This window comes from Lynx canadensis, chromosome B1, assembly GCF_007474595.2.
Source record: "Lynx canadensis isolate LIC74 chromosome B1, mLynCan4.pri.v2, whole genome shotgun sequence".
NCBI classification, from domain to species: Eukaryota; Metazoa; Chordata; class Mammalia; order Carnivora; family Felidae; genus Lynx; species Lynx canadensis.
The window spans coordinates 144,590,236-144,609,693 of record NC_044306.2 but is presented as its reverse complement, the minus strand read 5'-3'; the positions used below and the strand labels follow the sequence as shown (position 1 = coordinate 144,609,693).

Here is a 19,458-nt window from a genome sequence, read left to right as displayed (position 1 = left end):
CACTCTTTTTCCTGAGAAGTTCTCATTCAGTTTGTCTTCATTCTTTTCTGCCCTACCCCTCTTCTATATGGATTGCTCATATTGTTCAAACACTTTTCTAGTTTCTGCCATTTATAAGCATAATAATTATTTACTTTGTTCCCAAAGTGCTTGAGGAGAGAGCTAAATAGCCAGAAAGGAGACTGAGGCTGGGAGGTAAAGATTTGCTATGGGTCAGAAGTGATAGGATAATACATGCCTTTACCTGAATGATCACTGTCTATGATCCTAAAAATGGTCTCCAGGTTGGATCGGTTTCGATACAGTGTTTCCAGCAAACTTGACTGTATGTTCTACAAAAGAAAAGACATTTTTCTTTCTATATCTTATTGTTTAGGCTTGTCCTAATATATAAGGAACACACAATCAACCCTGACAATAAGATACAGTTGAAAAAACTGAAGATATTTTATCCCCAACCCTTTCAGACTACCAAATAGCCCAAGGGTTTAAGAAGTACCTAGACCATGATGAAACTGTTCTAATATTGACCATGGGGATGGTTGCACATACCAGTGAATATACAAAAAACAAACAAGCAATGAATTATACACTTTGAATGGATGAATTATATGGTATGTGACTTATACTGAAATAAAGCCATTTAAAAAAGTACTTAGCTCAAGGCCTCATGTACATTAAACATTCAATATGTATTTATTGAATAAATCTTTCTCTTTATTTTAGTGGGAGAAGCAGCATAATGCCAAGGAAGTCAGCAGACCTGGGTCTGAGTCCCAGTTCTACAATTTAGAAGCTTCATGAGAGGTGTTCTCATAGGTATAATGGGACTGATAATACTAGCCTCACGGGGTAGGTATTTTGAGGATAAACTGAGGCAGCATATGTAAGTTGCTTAACACAAAACCTGACATATAGAAACCCAACAAATAGTTCCTTTTTCTCATCCATCTTCTTTTTTGGGCTCTCAATATTTGACTATTTCTGATTCAAAGCTCTCCATAAGGAGATTCATGGCCCACAGTGTGGCTTCATCCACCATTTTCACACCATTACCTCACGGTTCAGTTGTTCTTTGGCCAAATCCTCCAGCCAGGACTTGTACTCCAATGTGTTATCCGTTGAGCTGTTCACCAGCTGTGGCCTCAGCATCCGCCATGGCAGTCCTAGATGCAACACAGACTCCACGGCTTCTGCCCAGTCACTAAGGGTGATTAAACCTACAGGAAAGAGCTAATTTGTTGACTTGTCACTTATAAGTCTAGTGTACTGCCCAGAGTGCATGCCTTTCTATCCTGACATACTTCTTGCTGTCTGTAGGTAATAGAAATAATGGGCACTCTCACTATTTTTGTTGGTCAAGGTCGAGTACACTGGAAACTAGGGTTGCAAGATAAAATACAGAATGCTCAATTAAATATGAATTTCAGACAGACCACAAAGTATATGGCCCAAATATTGCACGGGACATTATTAGACCTTAAAATTGTTTGTTGCCTATCTATAATTTAAATTTAATTAGTTACTCTGTTTTTATTTGCTAACCCTGGGAAAACAATTGAAAAATCACACAACACTCCCATATAATATCCTAAACTTTACACACACGCACACACAGCATTGGTTTTTGTTATGTATATGAGTAGATATTACACATATATACGTATATATGTATATACATATACAGATATTATACATGATTATATATATGAACAGATATATACATTATATATACACATATATGTGTGTGTGTATATATATATATATATATATACACACACAGCATTGGTTGTTGATATGTATATGAACACATATTGCTATGTATTTATGACTGTTACTAATTTTCTAATAAGGCTATGTGTGGTCAATGTATATTAGACATTCCATTAAGTTGAGCAAAGACAAAATTTCTAGCTTTAATAACAGAGCACAGAACAGATACGTACACACTAAATAACAAGAAGCCAAATCACTAACCTTTTGCAAATCTTGGATATGTTCTTCTAACCTTCCAAACCTATTGCTTTTTGCTTAGTTCTGGCCTTGTCACCCTCCCCTTGACTCCATTTATTTTTACCATCTCCATCTATATTTAGCTACATTCACATTCTGTTAAAAGCTTGGAATTATAAAATTTAGAAAAGATAACTGGAACATTAAGTTGAATAAAATGAAGAAATTAGTCAAAGAATGTCCTTTGGTTATATTAGTTCATTATTATTTAATATTTTAAATGTTTATTTGTTTTTTAGAGAGAGAAGGACAGAGTATGAGTGGAGGAGGGGCAGAGACAGAGAGGGAAACACAGAATCCAAAGCAGGCTCCGGCTGTGAGCTCTCAGCACAGAGCCTGATGAGGGGCTCGAACTCACAAATCAAGAGATCATGACCTAAGCCAAAATCAGGGCTTAACCAACTAAACCACCCAGGTGCCCCAATTAGTTACCACTAATTCAACAAATATTGATTTGATAACTTCTGCAAGACAGATTTGTTGTTGTTGTTGTTGTTGTTGTTGTTCAGCTTCCTTCTTCTATGAATATTTTATTTTCTGAGTCTTACCAGTTTTATCTGCATCATGCTTCTTAAATTCACCAAGAAGATCTGAGGAATGAGCAAATAACTTTTCGCGCAGAGCTCTCAGAGCTGACTCCTCTACTCTGCTAATCCTGGGACAGGAGATGAAAAGAAACATTTTAAAAAGTTAACATAGAGGAAATAGTGAGGGGTTTTGTTTTGTTTTTACCACATTCCTCCTCTCTCTTTCTTAATGTCTCAACCTCCCTAGAACTCAGTTTTGGGGAGAAGAGCTCAGTTTTTGAACAAAGAGTTTCATCTCTTATTTCTCCCCACTGCCCTCCCACTCCTCCCTGCCATGGACAAATAGGACCTGCTGTGTCCTACCTAGTGCAGAAGAGTGGTTACAGCAAAAGTTCTGGAAAAAGACCACCTTTGTGGTAAAGTTAGCTACCTGCACTGCACCTCAGTTTCTTCAAGGGAAAAATAGGGATAAAAATGGTACCTACCTCGGGCCACCTGGGTGGCTCAGTTGGTTAAGCATCCAACTCTTGATTTCTGCTCAGGTCATGATCTCACTGTTTGTGAGTTTGAGCCCCGCATCGGGCTCTGTGCTGACAGCATGGAGCCTGCTTGGGATTCTCTCTCTCCTTCTCTCTCTGCCCCTCCCCTGCTCTCTCTTTCTCTCTCTCAAAATAAATAAATAAATAAACATTTCTTAAAAATGCACCTACCTCACAGGATTATTGTGAAGATTAAAAAAGTAAATTCATATAAAGCACTTAGAAGAAAGCCCAGCACATTGAAAGCACTCAGTAAATGGTATCTTCTAATATAATCATATGCTTTCCTTATAATTTATTATTATGTTAAATAGGCACAAGGCCAGATTTTGAATAACAAAATAACATTAATTTAGTTTTCTCATTCTTATTGGATCAAAAGGGTAATTCTGGGCATAGCACTTTGCCCAAGTAAGTGTTCAATAAATATCTGTAGTTGAATCAATAAAAAGATACAAAGAGATAAAGGTAAATATATACTTTGTAATGCCTCATTTATAGCCATTCTATAAATTATGACCGGATATCCTGTCTTTTCAACAGCTAAAAGTTACACGCACACACATGTGAGCACATACACGTGCACACACACACAGAGTTTTAATCATGCTTGATGAAAATTTTCCTTGCAGTTTAAGGTGGTTAGTATAATAGACCTTAAGTGGACTCCACCAGACCCCTAGTAGAGCGTGAAGTGCCCAAAACTCATCCCAAATCGTATGGGTACGTGAATTTATTTGTTTTTTTCTGAAGGGAGTTCACTGTTTCATCAAAGGTTAAAAGAAGTATGGGACTCCCTTCTCTCCAAAAGTTAACAAACCACTGGTCTGGCAAAGCATTTACACTATCTTCTACTAACTTGCAGTCATCAGTCATTATCATGCAGGGATGTAGTATAGTGATGCTCTCGGGAGCTGTCTAGATGTATAAGGCTCTCGGTTTCTACATCAAGCCAGAAACATTGAACACTAACTAAGTGCAGAGCTCTGCATGGTTATCTCAATCCTCCAACACCCACTGAGGTAGGTCTGATTATTATGCCCATTACAAAGTCAGTAATCCAAGGTCACATAGCTGATACACGGTAGGACCAGGAATCAATCTTGACCTATTATTGTGAGACATGGGTGTAAACCCAAAGTAAATGGATTCTGAATGAGGGCTCTTCTAAGAAAAAGACATGATCTTGAGTTTATGGACATTGAGACATCAATCATAGATGGTCAGAGACATCTAACGTGTCCACTGCACTCCAGGGAGTTGAAGTTGTCGGACAAGTGACTTCTGGGTAAATTGGATGATGTTTACTTGCTTTAATATAATCAATGAATATTTCAAAGAGCTCTTTTTTTTTAATTTTTTAAAATATTTATTTTAAACATTTAAAACATTTAAACATTTTAATGTTTAAACATTTTAAACATTTAAACATCTCTCTCTGAGAGAGACAGAGAGAGCACAAGCAGGTGTGAGGCAGAGAGACAGGGAGACACAGAATCCGAAGCAGGCTCCAGGCTCTGAGCTGTCAGCACAGAGCCCAACACGGCTTGAACCCACAACCATGAGATCATGACTTGAGTTGAAGCTGGATGCTTAAATGACAGACACTCAGGTGCCCCTCAAAGAGCTCTTTGATTATATTACTAAAACATACTCTCTACAGGATTCCCTACAGTGACTTCATTTGTAGTGATTCCATATGTACCTAAACCATATGGAATTGTGGTGTTCCAGTTGCCTGGGGCCCACCCCTGGAGATTCCAATTTGGTGGGGCTGCGGAGGCTAGGGCGGCTGATTTTTTTGTAAAGCTCAATCATCACAGATGATTCTGCTGCACAGGGGGTTTGACTATCACTTAATGAGTTTAAATTTTCATATAAAACTTCTTGAGTGAGTCTGGCCTTGATTTTTTTTTAATAACTTAAGTGTTTAATAACTCTTCATATTTAGTAACTCAAGAGTGATTTAAAATAATGCACTTTTATAGCACTCACACAAGGCAGATGGTAAATATTAGTATGTTCTCTTTCCAGGGTTTATGTCAACTTTGATTTCTAATTAGTTCCTCTGATAATTAGAGAAGCTTGCTCAGTAGCACTAAAACTGTATCTGTTGGCAGCTTATATACTCTGGGGCCATCTTCCTGGTAGGAGGCAATCCTGTGTGTCTGTTAAGTATGTGATTTCTGAAATAAGACTGCCTGTATCAAGGCTTGCCTTCACTGTGTTATTAGCTGTGTGACCATGGGCTAGCTGATTTCATCTGTGTTCTTTAATGATCTCTTCTATAAAACTGAAATTAGTATGAATTTCTTAAGTCCATTGTTAGATACTACATATAACTTCTTTATAATAGCACTTAGTGTGTGGCAAGCTGACAACTAAGGTTAGAATTCAGAAGCATCTCAACAGAAGCCATTTAAGTAATATTATATGCTTCCTTCCCAGGGAGAAAAGGGCATTGCTAACAAATGTGTGAACTGAAACCCATCTGTCAAACCCCTTGAAAGCAAAGAACCTTCGGCTCTGGCTTAGGGAGTAACACAAACCCTTTAAAGATGAGAGAAAACAGAAGAGTGGCCCTGGAAAGACTCAGTGGCCTGGTACATGGACTTTACCCAAGATGTGCCCATTGAGAGTAACTCCTGCAGGAAACAAATTTGTTACTCCCATTCATGACGGGTCGGTACAGATCTTCAAGTGTATGGAGGAGAAGGAAGAGGCCCCTGCTAGAATGTCTATTGTAGACCTTACTGCTAACAGAGCTACATTTTGAATTTTCACTTAGAATGTGGATAAATGTAATGATGTTTGACATTTCAAAGGCTCCACAAACACCGTCATTCTGGTTTTCGGAAAATCATTCATTAAAAAGTCTTGCCTTTGCCTCATGGTCAGCATGTGGGTCACCTTGTTAGCTTGATACTGCACGATGTACGGGGTCAGGGCTGGCCCCAGTTTGACATAGGCCCCTCTGTTACTGCCAACTTCATAGTAGTTGGAGGCAGAAAAGATGGTTAACACCTAAATCAAAACAGAGAGAGAAAGGCGTTCAGGTTCGCTGAAGAACTCTTGACTCTCAATCTGATAGGGCCCAACCCAATTTCAGGAGCTGCTCTTCTTTCTTGACCTCGCCTACAGATCTTTTAAATTTTTTTTAAAGTCATCAATGCTGGTAGGGCAGGAGTGGTGGCTCCAGTAATAACAACTTGGATTCTGATAGGACATCCGCAACATGTTTTCTTCACATTTTTATCCCAAGTTCAATAGCAGGGGTAACAGAAAGCACTTCATTTGGTTCAACTTAGAGGCAAGCTGGAACCGATAAATTAGGAAGGGTCGTTACAATTGGCAAGCCAGTTATCAAAGCTGGTATGAGGCCTCAAAGTAGAGTTTCCTACAGAGTACTGTGCCTCCTGAGATGCTCTGTGGAAAAAGTTTCCATTGTCAATACATTGGGAAATGGTAGACAGTGTATCTCTTCTTGGAGATTTACAAGGAATATAGGAAACTAATGGTTCTCAGAAGTCCTGCAGTAGAGAAACTTGTATAACTGTTTAACCAAACATTTCTCAGATTAGTTGATCTTTTTTTTTCCCCACATGGAAAGCTGTTATTCTCCTGGAGAGTTAGTTTTTGTGGGAATACTCTCATCCTAGTGGCATTGGGCTAGGCTAACATTGTAGGATTAAGATGTCCAAAGATCAGACAGGACATTAAGTACACTCCTGAGAAGACAAACAATCCTGAATCCCTGCCTGGGGCACAGTGCAGAAATCCTGTTACCCTGTACTGTTGTTTGAAATACGTGCCAGTGAGCAACGTGACTTACAGAATAGGGATGTGCCTGGGAAAGCACCAGGCCATATTTCTAGCCACAAGATGGGACAATATCTGCCCCTTTTTCTCCTCTCAGGGTATTGGTGAGTGGTGGTAGCAATCGAATTTTGAGGTTTAAAGAGGCGATGAGAGCCAAGGATAAATAACAGTAAAGGACCTAGTCGCTTTGAGCAAGTGGCTAACAAATACAAGACACAGTGGATTGTGGGAAAGCAGGAGCCTGAGCTCATCCAGGCCTGGGAGGAGCAATATGGACCACTCGTGGGCTTCTGCAGATGGCCCACCCACCTTGCGGCTGTGGCAGAACTCATAGCCTTCAGGTTTGCACTCGTGTGAGCGGATCAGGAATTGCAGGTTGTATTTCTGTAGCAACCGTTCTGTCACATTGGGTCCAAAATAACAGCCTCCTCCTCGAACAGTGTTGGCCTTACAGCCCTCCTGAGCCATGGGATCACTCCACAGTATATCTACCACCTGGAGAGACCAAGAGATGGTTTCTTTCCTAAAATCTAGACAGAGATTCAGAGTCATTCCTATGAGAAGAGGAGGAGGAAGAGGAAGAGAAGGAAAAGGAGTAACAGGAGGAGGAGGAAAGGAAGAGGATACAGATATTTGAATAAAAATAAGGGAATAATTTTTTGCATAATCAATGTTTGACATATGCTTATATTTTGAATCCCTGAGGTTTCAGAATCTTTTTATTATTCATGGAATGAGCATGGGTATGTGCATATTGTTTGACAAGCTTGTACCCACTTTCTTGGAAGTAAGTCTCACGTGAAAGCTCAACATGTAAAACAGATTAAAAGGGAACTGCTCTGGTAGATGCTTTGATCAGAGCCAGTTGTCTTCAGTGAGCCCCAGTGCTCCAGGCTCCTGGACATTTGCCCCAAAGAGAAGGCAGACATCTGGGCCTGGCAATACAATCTCTCCTCCAGCATTCACAGGTATCAGGTGTGGTCCTGAGAATGTGCAATCAAATGCTTCATTTCTTAAAGTAATGTCAGCATTAAAAAAAAATTTTGTTTGATGTTTATTTATTTTTGAGAGAAAGAGAACACAAGTCGGGGAGAGGCAGAGAGAGAGGGAGACACAGAATCCGAAGCAGGCTCCAGGCTCTGAGCTGTCAGCACAGGGCCTGACGTGGAGCTCGAACTCACAGACCAGGAGATCATGGCCTGAGCGGAAGTCGGACACTCAACCAACTGAACCACCCAGGTGCCCCTCAGCATTTGCAAATAAAAAATTAAAAAAATTATTTATTTATTTGTTTGTTTGTTTGTTTGTTTTTAAATTTCCATTCTAAGCTGATGTTGAAGCCCAGATCGATAGTGCAGGGAGAACGTAGCCTAAACTCACCATCTCTCTCTCTGAGGTTTCCAGCCTCAGAGTCAGCTGTGACTCCTCTTTCTCGCCACCCTCCATCTGGTCAATCAGCCCGTTCTGCTAATTTTAGCTCTAAAACAATTCTGAATTCCTTTTCTTTACTAGATGAACCATTAAAAAAAAAAAAAAAACCTGCCATTTTTATAGGTCAAAAATGGTTGAACACCAGCAAGTTCACATCGTTCTGCTAACACTACTGCACAAACTCACCACATGGATTACAAGCTTCCCTGCCACAGTCTTGCCCCAGTGAAATGTGCCCTGCATTTGGCTGCCAGAGTCATAGTTAGGCAAACACCATGAGTGCCTACTCTGTATTTGTTTTCCTTCTTCTTCCTTGCTAACAGAACTCTGATGAGGTGTTTGAGGTGGCACTGTGCCTAGCAAAATATGTGCTTTCCCAGCGTCCCTTGCAGTGAGGGGTGGCCATAGGACACATCTCTGGAGATCTTGGAAAAGCCGTTATTTGCCTGATAACAGAGAAGGACAGAAGTTGCTGACCTAACCCTTTTGGCCTTGAGCTGCAATGGCCATCTTTCTGACACACGCAACACAAAACATCATATAATAGCACCCAGTAAATCATGGCTTACCTTCCTACCCCAACAATGCTAGGTCACTAAACCAAATTTGCTCAGGCAATAGAGCCCATCGGCCACATCACCCTGTGCTCTTTCAAACTCTGAAACATATGAGCCATGAAGCAAATACTAAAGTTCTTCTGGGGGTGTTCTAACCCCGGGGGGAGAGTGAAGGGGGTGGGAAAAAATACCCCGAATTTACATGGAGGGAAGAGGCTTGTTCTGTTTTTTAAAAGCCCCCTCCGGAAGACGGCCACATTCCAGGGGGCAGCACCCAGTCACAACCCACCTGCCTCCACTCCTCCTGCGTGGGCTCCAGCGGCTCCTGTGCTCCTGAATCCGCTTCTGGCGTGCACGGCGAGGCCTCCTCCTCCCCCCAGCTCACAGGAAAGCCTGCTTGCTGCCGGCACCTGTCCAGCTCCAGGTCCACGGAGCGCCGCACCTGCCGGGCTAGCTCCTTCGCGTCCCGGGGGGCGCCGCAGGGAATGCTGGACGAGCGGCCGGCTCTGTGCGCCTGGAGGGAGCCCAGGCGAAGGGGCGAAGCGGGGAGAGAGCGGCTCTGGGGGAGAAACCACGGGGTGGGTCTCCCTGCGGAGCTCTTCTGGTTGGCTTCCTCCTTCTTCACCTGTTTCCCGTTCTCCTTTCTCGTTTTGTGCCTCATGGTGGAAACAATCTAAAAATGTCCAGAGAAGACAAAGATGTTGAGTTGTTCTTGGGGCAAGAACAGGGAAGGACACTCAGAGAGGGTCAGCAGGACCTGAATGATATTTCGAGAGGCATCCAGATTGAGTAGAACGGAACAGAGGTGTTCTCTAACTTTGGACAAGCACTGGATGACTTCCCAGGCAGCCCCAGCCCCTGGCCATAGAGAGTGAAAGGCCACCAAATGTAAATAGAGTCATAACCCCCTCTCCTTCTCATCGTGTTGCAACTCATAGTGAGGGCCAGACCGTCAGTCCCCTTTTGACCCCCAGATAACTTTATTTCAAGGAAGTTATTAATCTATCCCCCAGAGGCATCCCTAACTTTGATTATTACGGAGAATAATCGTGTTACTATGTATCGGGCCCTTGGTAAATAGGTGCTATCCTGGGTACTTATCATGAATTCACTGATTAGCTCTCAGGTCACCACCATGAGATTGCATCCTCATTTTTAGTTTTACGTGAATTAACCAATTAGCCCTCACAGTCCTGTGAGATAGCATCCTCATTTATAGTACAGATAAGAAAACTGAGGTGCAGAGCTACTAAAACATTACCAGGACTGAACCCAGAAATCTGACTCCAGAGCTCCTACTTTGTGTTTTCCTCCCAAGTGGTTCCTGGACTTGGTACAAATGGCTACGTCACCCCTCCCCAGAGCTTTGCAAACTACTGGGAAGTCAGCTTTTTGCTAAGCTCCAGAAGGCAAACTGTTCTTTAGCATTCTTTCCCCAAAGTTCCTACTTCTCCTGTTTACATCATTAAATGTGATTCTTCCCATGAGATCATCTGCTTTATCGTGACTTGCTGTCTCTACCTCCATACATAGACATAGATGCAGCAGAACAGAATATTTGAATTTAAAAAAAAATAAGGTGCCAGACATCACGCAGACTAAGAGCTGGTTTTAGGTCCCTTGGGCACCTTCTCTTCCACAAAGAACACGAAAGGGTTGAGATTACGGAGAAGCAGAAAGGGGATTTATAATGAAGGTTTTGGAGGAAGCTGTTGAAAACGTTGCAGGCGTCCCCTCCCCCACCTCTTCCAAGGAGTTATCCTTTCCCCCTTCCAACACTGAGTTTTTGGGAGCAGCGACACAGAAATCATCTTTTAGTCACCAGACCCCAAAGGGCCATAGGCAGACCTTGACAAATAGGACTTGAATCCAGAAACCTTGGGCTTTGAACTGGATGCAATCATTGGATGAGACCTGAGTGTAGACTCCATTGGGGAGGGGATGAGCGGGGTGTGCATGAAAATGTGGGGACCAACAGGGGCAGACTAAGGTAGTGTGTGGCTACCCTACCATCTGTCTACTCTTCTTCCTTAGCAATAGAAACCCAGATTCTTACAGATACCACCTAGAATGAGGACTACACTTGCCAACCTGCCTTTCAGCTAGATGTTAACATATGACAAAATTCTGAACAGAAATATGAACAAAAATTCTGTATACAACTGAATGTCCTTAGAGGGAAGAAACATGCCTTTCTTCTACTTTCTAAGTTATGCTGCTAGAATATGGTTGTGATGGCTGGAGCTCAAGTAGCCACGTTGGGCCATGATGTAGCATGGTAGAGCAACAAGAGAGCAGAACACTGGGCCTCTAGTGACTTTGTGGTATTACTACCAGCCCTGGACTGCTTGCTTCCAGTGTTTATTTACAGAAGGAAGAAATAATCACAAGGCATTGTTGTTTGAAGTTTTCTGTCACTTCAGCCAAATGTAGTTAATACTATTTCCACTTATTGAGTACAAATTTTGTAAGGCACATGCACATATATTTTCATTTAATCCTCACAACATCCATGATACAATCATTCACACTCCTATTGTATAGATTCAGAAACTGAGGTTACAGTAAGTTAAATAACTTTTTCAAGGTATTATAACTATAAGTAGCAGGAAAAGAATTTTTATCCATTTCTAGCCTATCCAACCACTCACCATACCTACTCAAGGGAAAAAGAACACAGTCCCATACTTCAGTATCTGTGTGTCAGAGACTACCATTCTCCCCCATCTCTTTTCCCCTTCTTTGTCATAGGAATGGAAACCCTAACTTTTGTGCTAGGCATGTGGCCAGCCAGCCAGAAGACTGCATTTCCAGCCTCCCTTCCAGCAAGGAGTAGTCATGTAACTACTTTCTGAACAATGGGATGAGAGCAGAAGAGATGTATACAACTTCTTTCCTGTGTCTTTAAAGGGCAGGGATATTCTTCCCCTCTTCCTCCCCCTATCCTATTGCTTGGAATACAGATGTGGTGGCAGGCTATCTTGGCCTATAAGATGAGGGCTCAGGAAAGACATGCTAAGGACAGCAGAATAACAAGACATAAGAAGGCTTGGTTCTTGGATAACCTGGTAAAACACAGCTGCCATAACAGCCAAGTGCTGCATGTTCCCAGATTCAAATCCAGTCTGTCTGATTCCAAAGCCATGCTCTTTCATTTATGTTCTCATATCACAAAGACTTGTATATTAATTAGAGTTGCCCAGAGCACACTAGCTTGTGTAGTAATTGCTTAGGCAAATGTTGTCAAAGATGTCGTAGTAGGGATTCCTGTGTTTTGGAAAGGGCAGCTGGGAGTTCAGAAGCCATAAGACACCATTCAAGTGTTAAAAGTCTATGACTAAAAGAAAATAGAATTCTTGTTTTCTAAATTTTTACTTCCAAAGTGAAACAGGAAATAGAGACGTATTAATATGGGAGTATAATGCATTCTGTCTCTCACTCCCTCCTCCTGCTGGTTATTGTAAATTTCTTTAGGGCAGGCACCATCTCTGGTTATCTTTGTATCACCCCTACCACTTCCTTTGCACATAGTAAGCACTTTAACCATAGTTGTTGAGTTTAATTCGAAACTGATCATCATTTTTCTGTCTGCCAATAGCATCCTCCCTGAATGAAGTACGCACTTAAAACATTTGTTGAGTTTAACTGAGTTATTTGAGAGGTAGAGGCTCTTCAGGTACACTGAATGGGGGTGTTTATTAGAATTGTCTAGGTCAGGGATACCAAACAGATGGCTCTAGCTGCCACTCCCCACTATCATGTCCATAGAAACATCACTAATGGATCATAGCACACTTGCTCCTTGAGCCCAGATGTATATTCCTTGTTTGTTTGTTTGTTTAATCTTTTAATGTTTATTGATTTTTTAGAGATAAAGAGAGAGAGAGACAGAGCGCAAGTGGGAGAGGGGCAGAGAGAGAGGGAGAACAGAATTTGAAGCTGGCTTCAGGCTCTGAGCTGTCAGCACAGAGCTCGAACCCACGAACCTTGAGATCATGACCAGAGCTGAAGTCAGACACTTAACCAACTGAGCCACTGAGGCGCCCCTCATGGCTTCCTTAACAGCCCTTATTAAGTCACCTGGAGTCAGCATGCAAAATGACATTGACTTTATGTAGGCAGTGACTGGGTTAAATTATTATGAACTGAGTTGTTATTATTATGAACTGGGTTAAATTATGGTAAAATATGCACTATTTCATTACTTGGCCAATACCTTGTGCCTGTCTAGTTTAGCCAAGAGGTCCAGGTCGGTCATGTCTGACACTCCGCCATGAAGAATCAGGACCTTCTCATCAACCAGAGTGGCCAGAGGAAGCCAACAGAAAACATCTTTCAGTATTTTTAGTATTTTCTTGCCATGTGTCTGAAAAATGATATTAAGAAGATAATAATTTTCAAGTGATACACTTAACTTATCTGAACTAAGAAAAACTTTTGCTTTTAAAGGCAGCATACCTTATATTTATGCATCACTTCCTTGGTAAAGCCGTATCTAGATTTAGAAGCAAAACTAGATATTAAATTTAATGACAACACTTATGGTATAATTGAATTTTTATAAGAATTCATATACTATATACATATACTCAAATATATAGAAAAGAGACTCAAATATATAGAAAAGAGGAATAATTGCTAAATGTTTACAATTATAGCATTAACTCTGGGTCAAGAAATTAGGGGATATTTTAACGTTCTTCCTTCTGTTTATCTGTATTTCTTAGTTTTTCTACAGTGAGTTTTATTGTTCATATGATAAAGAGTATGGATATGTGGAAAAACGTTTAATGGTTTTATTAAAAGTATGATAATATGTAGGTTTGTAAGAAATATTTTAATGTTACATATTGTGTATTCCTTTAAAAAAATTGGAAAACTACTTGAAAAGGTATCTAATAAGAAGTTCTGACAAAGTAACTTTTCAATCACAAGTAAACATCAAATACCCAAGTGTGTTTGAGTTTGTTACCGTAAGTTCACCAAATGGTCCTCATGGTTTCCTCGATTAAGATGGAACTCTTTTGGGTAAACCAACATGAAGGCAAAAAGAACCATCAGGATCTCTACTGAATCCTTGCCTCGATCAACGAAGTCACCATTGAAGACGTAGGCCCTCTCTGGTGACGGGAGGCCATTCTTCCCAAAAAGAAGACAAGTCCAAGAAGTGGCAACAAAGGAAGGGAATAGGAAATCAGGTCAAGCCAATGGGCATTTGACAGTTACATCAGATCGAACACCAATTCTGTGCTTTCTGGCTCTTCTCCAAATGTGAATTGTCAATAAAAGATGGAAGTATTTTTTTATTGGTCTTATATTTTCTTTCTAGCGTGCTCATCGAAATAAGTGCTTTATACAAAGCCAGAGTGTTGCCATATGGTATGTGCAAAGGACACCAAGCTTGTGATCCAAAAGCCAGTTTTAAATTCTGGCCACAATATCTTTAGTAATAATAACAATAGCTGTCAGTTTCCTCAGGATTAAAGGATACAATAAGTGGGAAAATGCTTTGGGAAGCACAGTATATATGTAAAGTAATATTACATTAATAGGACACTAATGTATGCTGCTACACGTTCTACATTTTATAACTAAATATGGACAGGAAAATGGCTTTCAGTTGCTTTGATAATCAACAATTTTCTTTATTTGGAAAAAAAATCAATCACTAAGTAAGGATTCTTTGTTAACCTCAGACTTTTAAAACAGTTTACAAAAATACACTAAAATATAATATAGTACTGACTTTTATATTATATATTTGCTACTATGTATTATTTTTTTAATGACTTAAAGTAATATTTTTGAGCGCCTGGGTGGCTCAGTCGGTTAAGCATCCGACTTCGGCTCAGGTCATGATCTCACGGTTCGTGGGCTTGAGCCCCACATCGGGCTCTGTGCTAACAGCTCAGAGCCTGGAGCCTACTTCAGATTCTGCATCTCCCTCTCTCTCTGCCTCTCGTCTACTCACACTCTGTCTCTCTCTCTCTCTCAAAAATAAATAAACATAAAATAAAATTTTTTAAAAATAAAAAGATAAAGTAATATTTAAAAAATCCAAGCAATACTTAAGCATTTGGTTAATAGATACTTCCAAAATAAGCCTCAGAGCAAGACAGGATCTTAAACATTCATACCTTATGAAATATAAATATTAAGTCATCCAACTGGCCATGTAAATCTCCTAACAAAGACAGAAAAAGAATATCAGTTTTTACTGGTCCTTACCACTGTGTCTCATTTTTACTATAAAAAGGAAAATACCCAGAAAAATCTGACAAAGTTATGGTTACTTTTTTCCATATGTAAGACAGGGATAAATATTAACTTCCCTTGTTGCAGGGATAGCTAATATTGGAAGAAGAAAACACAGTATCTTTTCTCTACATGATTATCATAAATAAACAGTAAATGAAGCAAAAATAGGATAGAACAGTGCAGGGATGCAAACTCAAGTGAGCACTGGAGAGATTTTGTCCCATCTGAAGTAGGAAGCCGCTATTTATGGGCCAGTGTTAGGAGATTTTTCAAGAGGTGTTGGAAATGTCAATTTTAATATGAATTCTCCAATTTTCAAATGTTGGAAATTTATTAAAAAAATATTTTTCTGGGGCGCCTGGGTGGCGCAGTCGGTTAAGCGTCCGACTTCAGCCAGGTCACGATCTCGCGGTCCGTGAGTTCGAGCCCCGCATCGGGCTCTGGGCTGATGGCTCAGAGCCTGGAGCCTGTTTCCGATTCTGTGTCTCCCTCTCTCTCTGCCCCTCCCCCGTTCATGCTCTGTCTCTCTCTGTCCCAAAAATAAATAAATGTTGAAAAAAAAAATATTTTTCTGGGGCACCTGGGTGGCTCAGTCATTTAAGCATCCAACTTCAGCTCAGGTCATGATCTCATGGTTCATGGGTTCGAGCCCCACATCAGGCTCTGTGCTAACAGCTCAGAGCCTAGAGCCTGCTTCAGATTCTGTGTCTCCCTCTGTCTCTATCCCTCCCCTGCTTGCGCACACATGTGCTCTCTCTCTCTCTCTCTGTCTCTCAAAAATAAAATAAAAACATTAAAAATTTTTTTTTTAATTTTTTTCTGTCAGAATGGCTAGAATTAACAATTCAAGAAAACAACAGATGTTGGTGAGGATGCGGAAAAAGAGGAACCCTCTTTTGCACTGCTGGTGGGAATACAAACTGGTGCAACCACTCTGGAAAACAGTATGGAAGTTCCTCAAAAAATTAAAAATAGAACTACCCTACGAGCCAGCAATTGCACTACTAGGCATCTATCCAAAGAATACAAAAATACTGTTTTGAAGGGGCACATGCACCCCAATGTTTATAGCAGCACTATCAACAATAGCCAAATTATGGAAAGAGCCCAAATGTCTACTGACTGATGAACGGATAAAGAAGAGGTGGTATACACACACACACACACACACACACACACACACACACGCACACACACACACGCATACAATGAAATACTACCTGGTGATGAAAAAGAATGAAATCTCGCCATTTGCAACAATGTGGATAGAACTAGAGTGTATAATGCTAAGCAAAATAAGTCAGTCAGAGTAAGACAGTTAGCATATGATTTAAATCGTATGTGTAATTTGAGAAACACAACAGATGAACATAGGAGAACGGAAGCAAAAATAAGATAAAAACAGGGAGGGAGGCAAATCATAAGAGACTCTTAAATACAAAGAACAAACTGAGGGTTGCTGGAGGGGGGTGGGGCGATGGGCTGAATGGGTGATGGGCATTAAGGAGGGCACTTTTTGGGATGACCACTGGGTGTCATAGGTAAGAGATAAATCACTGGGTTCTACTCTTGAGGCCAAGACTACACTGTATGTTAACTAACTTGAATTTTTAAAAAAAGATTTTAATAAAAAAATAATATAATTTAAAAAATTTAAGGGGCACCTTGGTGGCTCAGTTGGTTAAGCATTGGACTCTTAATTTTGGCTCAGGTCGTGATCTCATGGTTTGTGAGATTGAGCCCCATGTCGGGGTCTGCGCTGATGGCTTGGAGCCTGCTTGGAATTCTCTCTCTCTCTCTCTCTCTCTCTCTCTCTCTCTCTGTCTCTCAAAATAAGTAAATAAACTTTCAAAAATAATTAAAAAATAAAATAAATAAAAATTTAAGAATATTTCAGGGCAAACAAGACCTAGCTGCAGGTTGCACGTGGCCCTCGAGGTGCCAGTTTACAATCCCGGCTGTGCGACAGTCTGCACCCCCTAAGTGAAGATGTGGGACCTCAGTCTGTAACAGATGTCTATTTTTTTTTAATTAAATTTAATTAATTTATTTTGAAAGAGAGAGAGAGAGAGCAGGGGAGGGGCAGAGAGAGAGAGGGAGAGAGACAGAGAGAGAAAGAGAGAGACAATCCCAAGCAGGCTCCACGCTGTCAGCACAGAGCCTGATGCAAGGCTCGAATTCACAAACCATGAGATCATGACATGAGCTGAAATCAAGAGTCAGACGCTTAACTGACTGAGCCACCCAGGTACCCCTGTAACAGGTGTTTAAACTTTACCGAAAACATAAGGATATAGAAAGAATCATCATGGACAGTATTTCTCTCTGGAAGAAGAATACATGTGGACGGAAGGAATAATTTGCTAGGCATTAGGGCCTGCTGCTCAAGGCACAAGAAATAAACTGTCTTTTGACAAGGGAGGATCTGGCTATTTGCAGGGATTGTGTTCTGAGTGAAAGCATGAGTTTGGAGTCAAATCTGAATTGTTTGGGGAAATAAAGCAGAGTCTGGGCCCTCTTGCCCCATAATCCTTCACTGCACTGCCTCTACTCCAGTAAGCATGGAGCGAATAAGCAAGCTCTCAGCGAGAATCACATCTCCCGCCAGCCCCGCCCTTCCTCTTCCCCATCACAAGCGTTTTCTTGTTTGTGTCTAGCGTGGGAAGCCATTTCTGACTGACTCTCACCGCACACTGTGATCTCCTCGCTGTAACAGGTGGAGACCCGGTTGATGTTTGGCAGTTGTATCAGGTGTTTCCTGGTTTCATGCAAAAGATTCAAGACATAGCGAGCATGGAGCTGCTACTAGGAGGAAGAGGGGAGAGGGAACAAAACAACACTGATATTCATGCAGCAAAATGGGCCTCGCCTTTACTGCCTAATGATCCCAATCACCCAAGACCCCAAGACCCTGGTAAAGTGCCCCTGCGACCCTATGCATGGATCCTTTCTTTTTCACCCATCTTCCGCCCTTGTTTCTGCTTTTCAACATCCCCCAATATTGAACTAATTTCCTCTTTCCTTCCTTGCCTTCCGCTTGGGAGAAATGCATGCTTGTCTCAGAGAGGTGTGAAGAAGTGCACGCATGTCAATGGTACTAAGTGATCCGACATCCTGGGGGAAACCACCCCAACGTCTCCTGCGGTGAATTATCTTCTTATGAAAGAGACGAAGAGCTGGAGTCTGGCAGAGAACCAGAATCTGACCACTTCTTACCACCTCTGCCTCTACCACCAGGGTTTCGAGCCACTCTCATGTTTTGCCTGGACTGTTGCAGGACCTTAACTGATCATCCTGCTTTAGCCCTTGCTCCCTATGTTCCATTCAGAAAACGGAATGATTATTTTAAAAAGCAAGCCTATGCCCAATGTCTCCCCATCTCTTTGAGAAGATTAAAAGTCCACCCACCCTCCTCTCTGCCTCCATCCCCTAACACTCTTCCCCGATCTCCTCCTCACCAGCCACAATGGCCTTCCTGAGGTCCCTGAGCCATCCAGGCAAGGTCCTGCCTCCTGGCCTTTCCATTTGTTCCCTCTGCCTGGAACATTTTTCTGGAGGCATCCACATGGTGCGTTTCTTCACCATCTTCAACCTTTGCTCAGAAATCACCTTATCCATGGTGCTTTCCAAGACTACTCCATAAATTGCCATCTCTCCTACCCAGAACTTAGTTTATTCTCTTACATAGCTCTTATCTCCTTCTAATATACTGCAGAATCTGCTTATTTGTTGTTATTTATTATCTACTGTCTGTCTCTCCTTTAGAATGTTAGCCCTGTGAGAGCAGGAATTGGTGTCTGTCTTGCTCATTGCTATATCCCCAGTGCCCAGAACAGTGTCTGTACATAGCAGTGCTCAGTAATTATCAGTGGGATGAATGAACAAAGAAATATTACATGATGAGGAGGAGAAGTTTTCAGTGCATAAAAACTGGCTTATTGACTACAAGGTCCTGGCTAAGCAAAGGGGGCATGGAATCTCTCTGGTGGATCCATGACACTAACACCCTAAATCCAGGGCTATTCCTTCTGTGTTGGGTCTGGTCTCCCTCTCCATATTCCACAAAGTTGGTCGTGACCCAGGTTTCCCAGGGTGAGCTTACCTGTTTCAGTCTGAAAGCTTCCACCAGGGCAGTTGCGTGGTCAGGAAGGAGTGGGAAGGAGAGGCGTGGTCCCGTGTAATTGTCAGGGACTTCTATAGATTCATAGTCACCGAATTTCTCCATCTCAGAGTCCTGGGGGAATCTGTCCTCAGTGAACATGCGGTCCAGGAAGTCCCCTGGTTAGGACAGAAAGGGTAGGACAGCTTATGCTC

At 41.5% G+C, this 19,458-nt stretch overlaps 1 protein-coding gene across 3 annotated transcripts in view; it reads right to left on the bottom strand.

Moving 5' to 3' along the window:
• Window positions 1-19,458, bottom strand: part of PPEF2 (protein phosphatase with EF-hand domain 2) — a 50,482-nt gene that overhangs the window by 12,977 nt on the left and 18,047 nt on the right. For 2 of the 3 annotated variants that reach the window (XM_032592969.1, XM_032592967.1), the window contains exons 6-17: window positions 19,247-19,422; window positions 17,832-17,946; window positions 15,024-15,070; window positions 13,859-14,025; window positions 13,345-13,381; window positions 13,103-13,252; window positions 9,176-9,559; window positions 7,208-7,393; window positions 5,961-6,103; window positions 2,562-2,668; window positions 1,057-1,220; window positions 245-332 (exon numbers count right to left, since the gene is read on the bottom strand). In XM_032592969.1, coding sequence (XP_032448860.1) covers window positions 245-332; window positions 1,057-1,220; window positions 2,562-2,668; window positions 5,961-6,103; window positions 7,208-7,393; window positions 9,176-9,559; window positions 13,103-13,252; window positions 13,345-13,381; window positions 13,859-14,025; window positions 15,024-15,070; window positions 17,832-17,946; window positions 19,247-19,422 — 1,764 coding nt within the window. The remainder of the gene's footprint in view (window positions 1-244; window positions 333-1,056; window positions 1,221-2,561; window positions 2,669-5,960; window positions 6,104-7,207; window positions 7,394-9,175; window positions 9,560-13,102; window positions 13,253-13,344; window positions 13,382-13,858; window positions 14,026-15,023; window positions 15,071-17,831; window positions 17,947-19,246; window positions 19,423-19,458) is intronic. The other variant, XM_032592968.1, reaches the window with a different exon arrangement.